Raw genomic sequence first — 15,630 nt, forward strand, 5'->3', positions numbered from 1 at the left:
TAGGAGCACTGTGCATGTGTTGATGTGAATACTGGTGTGTTGCTTCTAGAAAGGCTCTCTGGTTTTCGGATTCCAGTGAACTGTTTTGTGGAAGGTCTTAAGTCACTTGTTAAAGAGTAACTCTAGGAAATCTTCTGTCACTGAATATTAATTTTGAAATTAAAACAGGTGAAATGATAAAATATGAAAATCCTGTTACTCTATCCTATTTGGGGAAATGGATAACGAGCTGATAGCCACGTGCCTTCATGTCTAGGTCCAGAAGTCTTCACTGATGCTGCCAGTTTAAGAGAGCTGGTTTTAGATTTTTAGGAAACCCTGGAAAAGCCTGGCAAAAGAGATGTAGGCCTGACTAGTTAGCTATTAGAGCAGAATTTTTCTTCTTAATTTATCTTGGCCCTGGGCAAGGGCTGTAGCTGTTTTTCTCCAAACGCATTCATGTGGTTTTGATACACACTTCACTGTGAGCCTTTTGATCTTCAAGCATTTGCTTTTTGCAGCTGTGCATTTTGCTTGCTGAATGTATTAATGCTTTCAGATAGTTGACTAGGAATATTTCTTTGGGTACCAGTTCTCTGAATGCATTCTAACGAAACTCTGAGCTGCTTTTAGAAACAGCGGTATTGTTAGACACACTGTTCTGATTTAACTGCTCTCTTGCATGCTTTTCTTGACCATACTTTTTCTTACTATACTTCACATAATTGGTTTCTGCAAACATTTGCATTAATTTTTTAATGCCTAGTGATGTATTTGTGAATGAATCTTAGTAAGATTCTTGATTTTTGTCCCCCACCCCCTGCTTCAGCTCTTAACGTGGAATATGAGCCTCATAATGGGTAAGCCAGACTCAGCTTGGATTTACTTTTTCACCTTAAGTCTTCCTAGTTACTTTTCTTTGTAAAGAGATAAAAGCTGATTGTATACTTTTTCTTCCTGTTTCTGTCATGTAGGATGTTACTCAAAATCACTGCTTTTCTAATATTTATACATAAGATTCTTAGAATGGGTGACTCTTAAACCTGCTGTGTATGGCAGTCATGTTTGTTGTGTTGTTCAGATTGGTCCTGTTTCTGCCAGCATTTATTTTTGGAATAGCTGCATTACTTGTCATATTTTAACCAGTTTAAAGCCTTTGAGAAAATAATCAGTCTTAAGTGAGATGTATGAGTTACCTTTATCAAAATGCTATTTTATTAAAAGTGAAACAGCAATAATTTATCCTTTCATAACAATAGAGAATAAAGGATATTGACTGGGTGAAATATTAATGGTGCATGTTTTCAGATTTTTGAAACCTCTATCAATTTTTGTTCCTTCTATAGAAAATGGTGTCACGTGATAGCATTGGAAGTGATTTTTTCAAATATCTTCAAAGATCATGTGTTTTGGGGTTTTTTTTTGTTTGTTTTGGTTTGGTTTTTTAAACATATTGATAAACCTGAGCTTTGCTGTCCAACAGTGACATAAGAACAAACTGGAACCTTTCTGATGCTTGTGTTGGGACCTCACTGTTCCCACTTGTGGTTTGTATCCCTGCATTTGAAGAGTTCTAGCAAAATCTGTTTCTGTTTCCAGAATGAATGTTAAGCATGTGGAAATTGGAAACCTCTTTGCAGTTCTCTAGGAGAGCTCTCAAATGTCATGTTGCTGGTGGAGAGGAAGTGGGGAGATTGAGTACCACGGGTTTGTGTTTGGCCTGTGGTGTTCCTCTTGTTTTCTGAAGGCATTCAGCATGCCTTCCTTTAGATGTAATATGAAAATAAAATAGTGCTGCATTTGAGTCACAAAAAAGTTCATTGTAGCATTGTATCTAAATAAAAACATCTGCTTTAGCAACCAGCCACTCAGTCTATATACTGTGCTTCAGAAAAATGCACAGCGTGCTGAGATGGAGTTACCTTTTCCTGGATCTTAGGAGGGGATTTTTTTTTTCCTGTAGCTCAGTGTCTTTAGTTTCTTAATTATTGTATAGGCTGTACTGCGGAATTGTTTGTGACGACCATTGAGCAATTCAGTGTTTTGAGGAAGTCAGCAAAGGTCAAAAGAAATAGTTGTCACCAGCACCACTTCAAAGGACGTTCATATTCAACCTTGGTTTTGAGAAGTTTTAACCTTTTGCTAGGCAGCTAGCTCTTCCTTTAAGGTGCATCTAGATTTTTCTCTTAGTTGGGGTGGGGAAGAATTGAACTCTATTGCGAATCACTGTAGGTCAAATCCTCTTACATTTTCAGTTGCTGAAGAAACCTCTAGTGAGGGGTAATTAGAAAGTAACTCGTGGGGCTGCTGTTTGTTCTTCTCCAGTGATTGGTTCTTCTCCAGTGATTGGTGTATCTGTTAGGCTGCATTTACCCCATAACACTGGTCAAGAAGTAGCAGGAGATTATGATCAGCCCCAGTTAACCTCCTCATTCCTGGACCTGCAGTTTCCCTGACTGTCCACTCAGATCTCCCTTCTGCTCTAGCAGCACCTCTCCCTCTTCCTCCAGGACCCCTCCCAAACTCCAGGCGTGTCCAGGTGCTGGCAGTGGGATTGGGGGTCAAGGACACTTGGGGTGCCCTGAAGTGAAAGTGAGGGAGAAGTGCTGGCAGCATGAGGCCTTGATGTAAGACATTCAGGAGCTGCTGTAGATTCACAGGTGTTAATTCTTTGTGACTGTTTTCTGTGCACTGGCAGATGCTAGAGGATCTTTTGTTTTGGTGTAGTTTAGAAATGTGGTGCCCCTGCTCCTCTTTCCTGCTGCTGTAGGGATTAATGAAGGTGAGCAGTGGGTGGTCTGGAGTGTTTACAATTGTGCTGCTCCAGTGTCCATCAGTGAAGTAGTTGACTGTTTCTATATCTATCTTTCTACAGTTTCTGTGCTATTATTAGTTTATCAAGATGTTTTAAAAGAAGCTTTTATTTCTATTTATTTTTGTAATGGGAAGTCTGAGCTGATCCTGGATCCTGTGGTATTTCTGTCCTGCAGAAATGAGCTCTGTGAGTATACATCAGGAATTCCTTTTAGTCTTTGTGGATTAGCAGTGTACTTGCATGTTACTTGTGTAATATTGTATTGCTGTTGATGCTTGCGTTGTTTCTGACATCGTTGGGTGTTCTGGAGAAATAAATAATGTCACTTCATGCATATTATATTTTTTCCTTTGTTCAGTGCAGCAGGTTTACTGGAAACAGGTATTAAACAAGACAACTATTGCATCCTCTTCTTTTTGTCATCACAGGTGGCGACAGACAAGGTTGCAGGAAGGCTGAGCTCTACTCTCTCATGGGTGAAGAACACTGTATCGCACACCGTCAGTCAAATGGCCAGTCAGGTGGCAAGTCCATCTGCCTCGTTACACACTACATCCTCCTCTACCACTCTGTCTACACCTGCGTTATCACCATCCTCACCAACACAGCTGAGTCCAGATGACTTAGAGTTACTTGCTAAACTTGAGGAACAGAACAGGTGAATGGAAAACTTTTTGGTCTTCAAAGTACAGCAATGAGACTAAAATTGATTTACTGCAATTTCACCACAGAGGCTGTTAAAGGGGGGTTAGGTAAAACTTTGTGGCACAGCATTTCAGTTTCAAGGCCCCAGGGTTTAAGAACTTGTCGTCTTGTGCTGTGTTTTCACAAGTTCTGTTTTTGTGGAACTCCAAAAGATGTTTCTGTCCTGGTTTTACAGGAGTGCTTATAGCTGCCTCTAATCCTAGGAAATTACACTGGAGCCATGTGATTTTCACTATCCCCTTTAAAATAGAATATCTCAGGTATGAGACTTTTGTATAACCTCCTCACCTTCTTAGATCAAAACTATAATTTCTATTAGCCTTTTTAAATCTTAAAGATTTCTGAATTCTTTTTTCTCTATTTTGTTTCATTTTTACCCAGTTCTTGCTTTCCACTATATCACCTGCTGTGTTTAGAGACAGAACAGTGTTCAGCCATCTTCTTGCTGTTACACTAATAGTGGCAGATGCATAATGTCTTAAATTTAATGAAAAGTAAATTCCTAATTGGTCCTTTCTGTTTATCCTGGCTTTTTTGTACAGTAAACAACAGTTTTCTTGGCAGCCTTTCCATCAGTGTGTATCTATCTGCACCATCTACAGTTCAAGATGCAGCTTTCAGTTGGATCAGTTACTCTTGATGTGCATAGTGGTTGCGAACTGGCAATCTTACTAAGAAATGAAATTTAACTGTATGGTTTCTTAATGCTGAATTTCCAGAATCCATGCTTATTTGCACTTTTTAGTCAGGAGTCTTAAGTCATCTGGCCTCTTGCAAAATTTGGTTGTATTTGACAAGTACGTTTCAGTAGTTCATGAGAGGTTGACTGTAAAGGAGAGCTTGAGCTCCAGATAGGTTTTAGATTTATCGGAGAGCTGCAGGGCTCTGATACCTTCTAAAGATTGCTATCCCTTGTGCTGTAGTGAAGTGCAGAGTTGGATGGTTTAGCTCAAACTAGCTTCTGTTCAACCTTCTTCTAGCATGCTGGACTTTGCACTGAGGCAGTTGAGGTACTCTGTTTTTTTTAAGTCTGCTGGTTCAGTTATGAGGGTAGTAACTTTCAGCAGAGGAAGAGAGTAACTGAGAGGAGGAGGGGCTAATGCCATCGTGTCACCTGGCATATCTTCTCTGATGTTTGTATTTTGCAGCTTAATAGCAATACAACTTACAGGGAATTTGTTATATCTGTCTAGTTCTTGACCGAGAATAGAAGGCAGCTTCTAGAGCCACCTCATCCTTTTCTCCTTGTGATTTATGCAATTGTCTCTCCTTTGAAGATGAACTATATGTAATTTTTGCTGTGCAAATGAAAACTTATCAAAAGAAGAAAAATATTAGTTAACTAGAGTGCTTTTGAGAAAGTTTATTCATATTTAATCTGAGGCATTCCACTCTGCTCGTGACTAAGTGACTAACTTTTATTTGAAAAAGCAGTAATACCTGTTCTTTGGACCGCTTATCTGTGTTGGAGTGTAATAATGCCTTGTACAGCTAGAGTCATCTTGTTAAGCCTTGCAGTTAGACTCGCTTGCTTGTTGAAGGAAGAATGTGAGTTTGGGCTTGCTAGGCTTTCTTTTTCAAGTCAGCTTTCTTCATTTAGTAAATAAGCTAGCACATATTGTCTGGTTTTGTTTAATTTTAGTCCAACCTACTGTTCAGACCCGCATTAGTCATGTGTGTGAATTCTAGGTAGAGGCTGTCCTATCAAGTGTACCTTTTCTTATGAGATCCCACGCTTCAATACAGAAATTTGATGCTCTTGTTATGCTGGGTGCACTGTAGTTTCAGAACAGTTTGAATCTGCATTTTAGCACAGTGGCACTTTGTTGACAAGGAATTGTACCCTGAACACAGGGAGTAATTCTTGTTTCTGCTTGCTGTAAGGATTGCTGATGATGGGTATTTTTAAAGGTTTCTTTTTCATCGTTGGTTTTTATGTCAATAAGGAGAATATAAATTAGTTAAACAGCTAGAGATGGAAATAAATCAAATTGTATCAAGCTGTGTCATGTAGCATTCTGTAATCCAATTATACTGAAAGTCCCTTCAGAATAATGAGGTAGCTTGGTTCAGAGTCCTGGTGGAGCTGTTTGGCATTAGTAAATCATTTATAAAGTTTTAGGTGAAGGAAAACAGTGACTAAACGCCACAGAGCTCACTGCTTACTGTAAAAAGAGCTTCCCATTTTCAAATCTAAGGACAATGAGTTTATCCAGGTAAGGTCAAATTACAGAAACTTAGCATAACTTTTATAGAAAGCTGTGAAAACTAAAAGTGACTAGTTAGAATCTTGTTTTTATGATTGTAATGTTTATTCTGTGCTTGTTTTTCCTCTGTGATTACTTTGATGTTTAGGCACCATCTCAGATTGAGAGGAGGAGTTCCAAACTGTACATTTTTGTTATGGATCAGTATAGGCCAGGTTTCTAAACATTAAAAATGGATTTTTAACTTTTTTCCTCAAAACAAGACTTTTTGCATTCCATTAATATAGACTAAATTAAAATTAATCTTGAAAAAGCTAATTTTTTTTTTCCTAAAGGCATTACTATTTAACCCATTTCCAAACAAAATACTACTGCAGAGACTGTACTTGTTGTCTTCATGAATTAAATTACTTTTTTCCCTGACTTCCATAAACACCAGTAGGTGAAAGCTGGGAACAGGGAAAGCTAGTATAAATATATCTATCGTAGCAGAGAGCTTAAAAATTGTAGGTATGCTGAGATTTGTGTACAATCTCAGGTAAAATATAACTCAGGTTATAATTTATTAAATATCTAAAATCCAACCTGACCTTGCTGAAATGCTTGGGGCATGTGTGTGTGGGGGGGATGTTTAGCTTTTGTGCAGGTGCATTGAGAAATTACTTAACCAGATCACTCTGATTTACAGACATTGGAATTCTTGGAAGTTAAAGCACAAATTAAATTCTTGATATAGCAAAACACTTTCTCAAGTTAGTCTGAACTCTTGCTCTTGCCTAACATGTGGTCTAAAAATTTCCCGCTGCTTATGGGGTTCAGTATTAGCTGAGGATAAACAAAGCATGCCTTTTTTTCCCAGAATCCCCAGCTCCTTGCAAAATTGATGGCCATAGCAAGCAGGTAACAGGGAAGTCTCTTCAGCAACTTGTCCAGCACTTGGCACATCTTTACATATACCTAGAAGCTGTCACATTTGAAGTCCACACTTTAATTATACATTCATTAGCTATACTAACAACTTTTGTTGCATGGTGGTCTTCTTTCAGGTGTGAGATTTTTCCTGTATGATTATAAAACACCATGTTAATTTGTGAACAGTTGTCAGCAGATGTCAGGTGTTTTAAAATTGCTCCAGGTTGTAATTATTCTGTCTGTATTTCCGCTGTCAATTAAAAGTGTAATCGGGTAGACTTTTAGGAGGCTAATCTTTTGTCTTTTCTTTAAAATTACTGTGTCTTTTGCAGTACTTTGACATTTGATGCTATCATTGAGGATATTTAACTTATTTATGTTCTCTATGTCAGTCTGATGCACAACAGCTGTGGTTTTTTGTTCCTAGTGAAATCAAAGCCCTCTTGATGGTACTTATGCCTCAAACCAAAACTTGTGCGTCTCCCTGTAGGGCTGTTGATGAATGTTGCTCCAGTTGATGAATGTGTGAAAGAGAGTTGGACTTGCAATGCTTCTGTACCATCTCTAATTTCATATCTTAATACATAAAGATGTAGTTCATGAGACCATAAAATACTTGTATTAAAATCTTCTGACATTTTTGTCTGTTTCTTAAAATGCTGCACTGTGAGCTGTTCTTCTGTCTGCAGAATTGCTTGAGATCTCAAGAAGTAACAGTAACATTGACCAGCTCTTTTCAAATTTAGTACAAATGGATGTTGGAAAGACTGTTCCACTGAACCTCTGGGTGCATTTTTTGTGAAGAGTTTGGAAGAATTGACTTCTAAACAAACAATTAATAGTGTGGTCCTGTGATCAGAAGAACTTGAATTTGTTTTTTGTGTGCTTTCTTTGCAGACTCTTGGAAACAGATAGCAAATCGTTGCGATCAGTAAATGGGTCAAGAAGAAATAGTGGGTCTTCTCTTGTATCTAGTTCATCAGCTTCTAGCAATCTCAGCCATCTTGAAGAGGACTCATGGCTCCTGTGGGGGAGGATTGTAAATGAATGGGAAGATGTACGGAAAAAGAAAGAAAAGCAGGTTAAGGTAGTAGTTGGACACTACTTTTTAGGATGTATTTGTAATGTGATATAAATGATACTGTTTCATCTTCCTCTTGGTCTTTTTTTTTTTTTTTTTTTTTTAATAAATAGGTAAGAAAAGCTTCCAGTTGAGTCTATTCCACCCCTGAGCCTTAGTGCTTCCTATGTAACTGTTACCAGAGTTTGGTAACAGTTTTGCCCAGCAAATATCTCTTACTGGAAACTAGATGCATTTACTATGTCTTGAATACTAAAGCTTTCAGTCTACCTTTAATGAGAGATTCCCATGAATATAGGGAAGATTTGCCTAATGCTTCTAAAATGGAATTACTGAAAACCCACTTAAGGGCATCTGATAGCTGGATGCTATGATAATTTTCCCACTGAACACCAGTCTTTTTAAAGCATTCTTATTAGAAGAGCTGATAATTCTACTGTATGAGGCTCTGAGTTTAGTTTTTTGTGCATGCTGAGTGTGTTGACCCCAGGGATGACCTTAAGCAGAAGAACACATAGTTTCTAAACTCTGAGTGGATCAGACAAACTTTGACCAGTGTCTGTCCAGTCTGGGTCAGTTGTGGGCATGTACAGAAGTAGAATTCAATTACACTTTAAATTCAAACTAAAAAGCGTCTACAGGGCATTGAACATACTCATTTTCAGAGGCAGCCAGTACAGCAGCATGGGGTTTTTTGTTTGCAGGCAAATCTGTTCTGCTTTGGTTCTTTTATTGGCTCTAGCCTGTAGTTTTATGTGCAGAATACAAATTTCCAAGTCTTTTGACTGGTTTAAAATGTGTGTATGAATAGGTTGTGGGAAGGCAGAACAATGGGCTAAAGTAAAGTATCTTTTATGTGAAGCAGTTGTGAAGAGAGAACATGACTTGAGAGAGAAAACAAGGGAAGAAAATTAATTCAAGACTTCCTGCTTGCATAGGGAAACAGTTTTGGGAAAGGTGTTCCCCAAAGGCCATGAAAAGAAGGCCACGTGTACCTGGGAAGAGAAAGGAGAAGTGAGATGGTAATAAGTAGTTCTGGTTGTGTAGAATTCATTTGAACTGCCTGCATTTGAACATTTTAAAGTATCACAAGTATCACTTGTTTTTACAGCTGGCCAAGTGTAATTTGGGGAGTATTTGACTAAAGTTCAGTAAATGTTTAATTATATTGCTAGTGAGTTTTCCTTTGCTGGTTAAATAATTTTCTATTTTTTTTCTGTTTTTGTTTGTCAAAAGTCAGCCTAAACTCTGTCATTCTGCATTTATGATGGAATACCAGAACATCCATGCCTATTTCCTGATTGTGCCAGTAGGTATAACTTCAGCAGCATAGGTATCTTTTTGTCTTGGCTGTAAAAGCTGGTCTTAAGTTACTAGATATCTGGTAAATTTTTTTAAGTTTTAGACATAGGTGTATATACCTTCCTGCATGTGATGTGTTCCATCGTTATGTCTCTTGATCTGCTTCAGAACTCGCTTCCTGTTTATGGAGGGATTCTGAAGGATGACTTAAGTCCTGCTTTTCAGTGTGCGTAGTGCTGTGTAGAATAGCATCATTTTAGCACTGCTTAGTAGGTACGTTTTCCTGCTGCTCCTTTAGGAGTGTTGGAGGGATTAACCCTGTTGTTCTGTCAAGCAGATGTATGGTAACTTAACGAATGAAGCATTACCAAGTTGTTTCTTGCTTTATTAGTAGCTCTTGAGGCTTTAGATGGTTGATCTGCCATCTGATAGTGCGTTGTTGATAAATGGTAGCTAGAGACAGATGTGGAAAGCTGATGTGTTAAGGTTGTTGTCTTGGAGCAGGAAATCTTTTAGGAAATAATACAGGGTGTCATAGTTGTGTCATAGGACATAGTTGGAGTGGGATTACTAGGATGGTTCTGAAGAAGGCTGGAGATCTTGGAGATATTAGAAAATTGAGGTTAGTGGTGCAAAGCTCCTGTAGTAGAGTTCAAGCTTAACAAAAACAAAGATTGAAAGCAAGAGTCTCTTTAAAAGTTATCACTGTTGCATTAATTAATCTTAATGTTTGGAGAAGTAGAAATATTTGGAACAAACAGGAAAAAGAGGAAGTTTTGCAGAATAGGAGATTACTCTGGCTTCAGAATAAACACTAGTGAAATAAACTATCCTTTAGGAGACAGAATACTTGATAACAGTTCTTAAGGTACAAAAAATTAAAGGAACCCTCTTGTCTTGAAGAGATAATCTTCTAGGTCAGAATGATCCTAGTTGCAGAACAGGACACTAAGACAGTCTGTAAACTTCCTGAATCTTTTTTTTTTTTCCCCTAGTTTTCAGATCAAGCAACAAGACTACTTTCTGCTTGTGCTTTCTGAACAGACAAGTGCCAGGTTCTTAGATGTATTGATGTAGGAAGGTTTGAATTGTATAATACGTAATTGATTTTTTTTTTTTTCAGGGAAGGTAAAGTAAATTTAGTTAATTCAGTAGATGTAAACTTATTTTTTTCTTGGTCCAGTGTCTGAAATTACATTTAAATACATTTTAAAGAAAACTTGGAAATACTGGCACACCAGAGAAATTAGACACAACTTGTCAAGTTTGTCAAATGACTTCTGATTGCAATTCTGTGCAATATTTTTTTTTGTTGTTGCAGTTAGCTGTGCTACAGTTAGGTTTGTTTTTTTTTTTATTTACTTGTCTTGGAAATAATTTTTAATTGGTGAATTCTTAGATCTCAATCACTATAATTAAGGGTGTTATCTTCAGTCATTTTGTGAAATATAAAAATAACTATTAAATTCTGGCTAATGGGAGTTCTTGTTTAAAATTACTGTGCAATATTGATTTTTTTCACGTAGCTTACTAAGAATAGGGGACTGCTTTCATTAGCTAATTTAGCCACTAAAATGATTCAGTCTCCTTACTTTTGTTAGCTAACAAGCTATCACACTAAAATTGAGGTTTATGTGTCATAAACTGTATTATTGGTTTGTGACACAATGTAAACATTTTGAAGTTGTGAGGAACTTAATTCTTTGAAGTGTTTTGTTCTTTAGGCTTATGTTTATCTTTTCAGGAAATATAAATGAATTTGTGTTCTTTTTTGTGCTTTAGGAGCTTGTTCGAAAAGGGATACCTCATCATTTCAGAGCAATTGTTTGGCAACTTTTATGTAGTGCTCAAAGCATGCCAATTAAGGATCAGTATTCAGAGCTTTTGAAAATGACATCTCCTTGTGAGAAATTAATAAGAAGGGACATTGCTAGAACATACCCTGAACATGACTTTTTCAAAGAAAAAGACAGCCTTGGACAGGAGGTCTTGTTCAATGTAATGAAGGTAAGTCATTATTTCAGCCCTTGAAAATACATTAGCAAGAAGGTGCACAGAAGTTTGGAAAATAATTTGCCTTGTGTATAGTGAACTTGCGTCAGTTTCATGTGTTGTTTTTTTTAAGCTTACTCTACCTGACACTAGAATAGTTTTAACAAAGGACATTCCAGTTTCAAAGATAGCTTTCAAATATGATATTCCTATAGTTAATGGTTTTACTTTATAAGAGATTTTAAAAAACTTACAAAGTTTTAATTAAAACAAAGTTACTTGCTAACTGCTGATAGTATAATGGAATGAAATGTGCCATGAAGTAAACCATGTTGACCAAGACAGGAACACTGTAAATCAGAACTAGCATTCACTTTTCAAGTGTTTTTAAACCCACAAGTGGTAGTAGCAAATGGGAGGTACAAGCTAATGTGCAGTTGTTACAGTGCCCGAGCCCAAAATGAGAACGCTACTGTAAAATTAAGTTTGTTATTTTGTCTTCGTTGTACTAGAGCTTAAGTTTTGAAAGATGGACTTCTCCATACAACATAGTTCAATGGAGAAGTTGTCAGGTTTCCAAATCATAGTAGCTTCCATAACTCTAAACTGAGGATGCAATGTGTGTGGAGATCACTGCATTTCCTCCACCGGTAAATAAAACTGCAGCACATAATTTTTCTGAAAAGAACTGTTGTTTCTTTGCCTGGTCTGTTTCCTTTAAAAGTAGTAGCCTTGTACAGTTTGTATGCCAGCTGTCTCTGTTATCTTTTGGCAACTCTTGTAGTTGAAAACTGCCCGCATATATATGTGTGTGTATATATATATAGTATGTGTATATATATTTTTTTTAGGTAGGTAAGCCTTAGTTTTAGCTTTGTAGGTTATCAGTGAGCAGAGTTTGTATGCCTTTGTAGCAGCTATAATATCTAACTAAAGCTTCTGAATAGAATGTCTGCCCTCACTGGATTTGGGAGAGGAAGAGTAAGTTATTAGCAAAATAACAGCATGAACTGTGACTACTTTCTATTAATAATGAGGTTTAAATTGTTGAGAGTCTTAAAACTTCGTTTTGTAGGCTTATTCTCTGGTGGATCGTGAGGTTGGATACTGTCAAGGGAGTGCTTTTATAGTTGGATTACTGCTTATGCAGGTAAACATGATATTAAAAATATGTGAACCTTGAAAAGCTCTGCTAGAATGCATACTGTATCATGGTGGTTTATTGGGAATTTTTATAATAGTTTTCCTTAGTCATTTTGTTACAGTGGATTTGTCAAGGGCAGCTGTTTACTCTGCAAATCAAATGAGATTTGTTCTCTGTGGTTCTATTTGCCAAGAGGATGCTATCTTTGAGTGGAAGAATACATTTATTTCTCAGAGCTAAGGTAGGATTGCAGACTTGCAAGCTGTTTTGGTGAATGTTGTTTCAACTATTAACAAACTTCTAATTTCAGTTCTGTTATACTGAGTCTCCTCAGAGTCAAGTGGACCATCACAGTTAATTTGATAATCTTAAAGCTGCCTTTGCATTACTGCCTTTTTCTTTTATGACAAAGTAGGGAATATTATAAGAAATTTGCAGACCTCCATTTCAGTTTAGAAATCACTTGATAGAATTCTATATATACAAAAATTAATTACAGTAATTGAGTATAAATCCCTTAAAAAAAAACCCCGACCGAACAATCCAAAGCAATTAAAAAACCAAACCCACCAGATACACAAAGAAAACCTAACCCTAAACCCTCCCAGGCAATTACTGTCATATATCCTTACATTTGTCCAGGGTTTTTACTGTGCTTTTTTTTTTAATTATAGATGCCAGAAGAAGAGGCATTTTGTGTGTTTGTTAAAATAATGCAGGATTACAGACTACGAGAACTCTTTAAACCAAGCATGGCTGAACTGGGCCTTTGTATGTACCAGTTTGAATGCATGATACAGGTACATACAAAATCTATCAAACTTTCTCTTCAGTAACTATTAATAAGGAACTTGGGAATTACAGTTCAAGAGCATGCATGTCTGTTGGCTAATAGGCTTTTTCTTGACAGAAACTGGTTTCAGAACTTTTGTAGTATGTGCATGTGGCTGTGTTGTCTACTTTTTCACCTTTAGCAGACAGTGAGTGGCTTTAAGCACTGAGCATAAGGATTTGTATTGCTATAGTTTAAGCATATGAATGTCTCATTGTGTTTGGATTGAACATTCTAAAGTCAATGTCTTTATAGTAAATTTATAGCTATTTTAAAAAATGGAAACTGGGAGATACCGTTGTATGTAGAATTAAAATTGCATTCAGATTTGGGACACAGAAAACACTTTCTTCCTGGTCAGGCTGATAGAGACAAATGGGTTTGTGTTTTTTGATCCAGTTCCTAACATGATGATCAGGGTCAGGTGTTAGGTAGCAAATAAGACATAGGTCTCTGGCCATACCCTAGATCTTTCCAGCTCTTTTTTTTTTTTTTTTGTTTTTTTTTTTGTTGTTGTTGTACTGTAGATGTAGCTTGAGAATTTATAAACTTGTCACTTCTTGTTATGTTCAGGAAGTGTTTTTGTAATATGTGCTTTGCAGGGTAGAAGTGTTGTAGGGCATTCTGTACTGGGACCTCTGATGCATAGTTCTTGATAATGTTGAGTAAAATCTTTTCTAGTCCTGTGTTATGAAGTTGCTGTCTGTACTTGTACTAAATATCAATTATTTTCTTTTATTCAAAATTAGTCAAAAACATGGACACACTACAACTACCAGCAGAAACTTAACGAGTGTTTTTTCTTCACCTTCTTTTCCAGGAGCATCTTCCGGAGCTTTATGTGCACTTTCAGTCTCAGAGTTTCCACACTTCCATGTATGCGTCATCATGGTTTTTAACTATATTCCTTACAACTTTCCCACTACCAATTGCAACAAGAATATTTGATATCTTTATGTCTGAGGTAACTACTCAATACTCATGATCCATTTGAAGAGTAGCTGTTAAAAGCAGTTATTTGGGTAGTGGTATAAATCCCATTATGATGGGCAAATCTCAGATATTCTTGCCTTTTAGTCCTTGTGCTTGTCAGACTCTTTTGTAGGGGAAGATGTCTGTCTATGTAGTATGTCAAGGGAGAACAACTAAATCTTTGAATGTAGACGCTGTATGCAGCTTTGTACTCTAAGCCTGCTGAAGGGTTACCAAATCTGTCAGTTCTGCTTGCAATGCAGTAGCATTGTGTACAACAGGGACATCAGTTTCTCAGTATTATGGTAAGTTTGGGATGAAAAGTAATGCTGCTTTCAGGCCGAAGTTAGAGCTCCATGGGGATATGCAGGCCAAGAAGTGGGAGCATTGGCATGTTTTATTGTCCAGATGATGAACAATAGCCAAAGAAACTTAGGGAATTATTCAGTGCCACTGTCACAAAGACACCGAAGTTCTGTTTAAGATTAGAGCTTGGTGTGGTTGTAACTGGTAACAAAACAAAGCTTATGGTTCATTTATACTCTTTTGTCTGCAATCAGCTTTTAGAAAATAGTAAGTTAAAGGCAGATCCTTTCAGTTTACACTGAAGAATGTCCAAGATATGAGTGAGACATTCCCTTGTATCTGTTTAAGTAGTTTAACTACATTGTACCATATCTGAAATTAAAATGGCTTTTTTGAGAAGTACCTGGGGGGTTTTGTGCTAGATATATTTAAAACTTTTGATAAAGCTGACAGAGAGAACACCTGTCACTCAAGAGTTTTTACCTCAGCGCTAGCCTCTCTGAGGAGGGGGTGTGGCATCAGGGCAAATAACCAGACTACTTGTCTTTGGGACAAAATAAGAAACCCAGAACCAATTTATTGAGAGATTTTTCAGTAGCCCTTCTGCTTGTTTGAGAAACTGGATGAGATTGCCAACGTTAGTAAGCAGTAGAAACATTCTGTCCTGTTAACAATGCCATGAATAACAATTGGATATTTCTTAACTTCTGTTTGCAGGGTTTAGAGATAGTATTTCGAGTAGGTTTAGCAGTACTTCAGATGAACCAAGCAGAATTACTGCAACTTGACATGGAAGGAATGTTACAGGTAAATTAAGATTATAATAATTGTAAGAGATGTCTGAAATGTGTAGTGTGTATGTATTTCTTTGCAGCTATTAATTATATGTAATCTTGTGCTCTGATTGCTTTTAGCACTTTCAAAAGGTCATTCCACATCAGTTTGACAGTGGTCCAGACAAATTAATCCAAGCATCTTACCAAGTCAAATACAATGCAAAAAAGATGAAAAAGTAGGTATAACATTTTGAGAAAATAGATTACACTGTTGCTAAGAGCTACTGTTTGTTTATCTTTAAAACTAGTTGTTCAGTATTTCAGTTTGAATTTTCCATCTTTAAATTTTCTGGTGTCTTATACTATAAGCAGTTAAAACTGAAGTTCTGTATGCAAGAAAATTACTCTAAAGCAGTATTTGCCATCTTTTATTGAATATAATAAAGCTATATCTCCCTTATAAAAATAGCCTAAAAAGCTTTTGAAGAAAACTGCAAGTTACAGGGAATTACAGCACTTATGTAAACACAATCTGAATAGAAAAAGCAGTGTGTGTGGGGTGGAGGGATGGGCAGTGTGTTTGGGTTTTTTTGAGGGTGAAGTAGGG

At 36.9% G+C, this 15,630-nt stretch overlaps 1 protein-coding gene across 1 annotated transcript in view; it reads left to right on the plus strand.

Moving 5' to 3' along the window:
* Positions 1-3,225: 3,225 nt before the first annotated feature.
* LOC104461923 (ecotropic viral integration site 5 protein homolog) overlaps positions 3,226-15,630 on the plus strand; it is a gene marked incomplete at its 3' end in the record, with an annotated part of 13,548 nt that continues 1,143 nt past the window's right edge. The window contains exons 1-8 of the mRNA XM_010073669.1: positions 3,226-3,452; positions 7,516-7,705; positions 10,784-11,008; positions 12,069-12,143; positions 12,812-12,937; positions 13,790-13,933; positions 14,965-15,054; positions 15,162-15,259. Coding sequence (XP_010071971.1) covers positions 3,304-3,452; positions 7,516-7,705; positions 10,784-11,008; positions 12,069-12,143; positions 12,812-12,937; positions 13,790-13,933; positions 14,965-15,054; positions 15,162-15,259 — 1,097 coding nt within the window. The remainder of the gene's footprint in view (positions 3,453-7,515; positions 7,706-10,783; positions 11,009-12,068; positions 12,144-12,811; positions 12,938-13,789; positions 13,934-14,964; positions 15,055-15,161; positions 15,260-15,630) is intronic.

This window comes from Pterocles gutturalis, unplaced genomic scaffold, assembly GCF_000699245.1.
Source record: "Pterocles gutturalis isolate BGI_N339 unplaced genomic scaffold, ASM69924v1 scaffold31627, whole genome shotgun sequence".
Taxonomy (NCBI): domain Eukaryota; kingdom Metazoa; phylum Chordata; class Aves; order Pterocliformes; family Pteroclidae; genus Pterocles; species Pterocles gutturalis.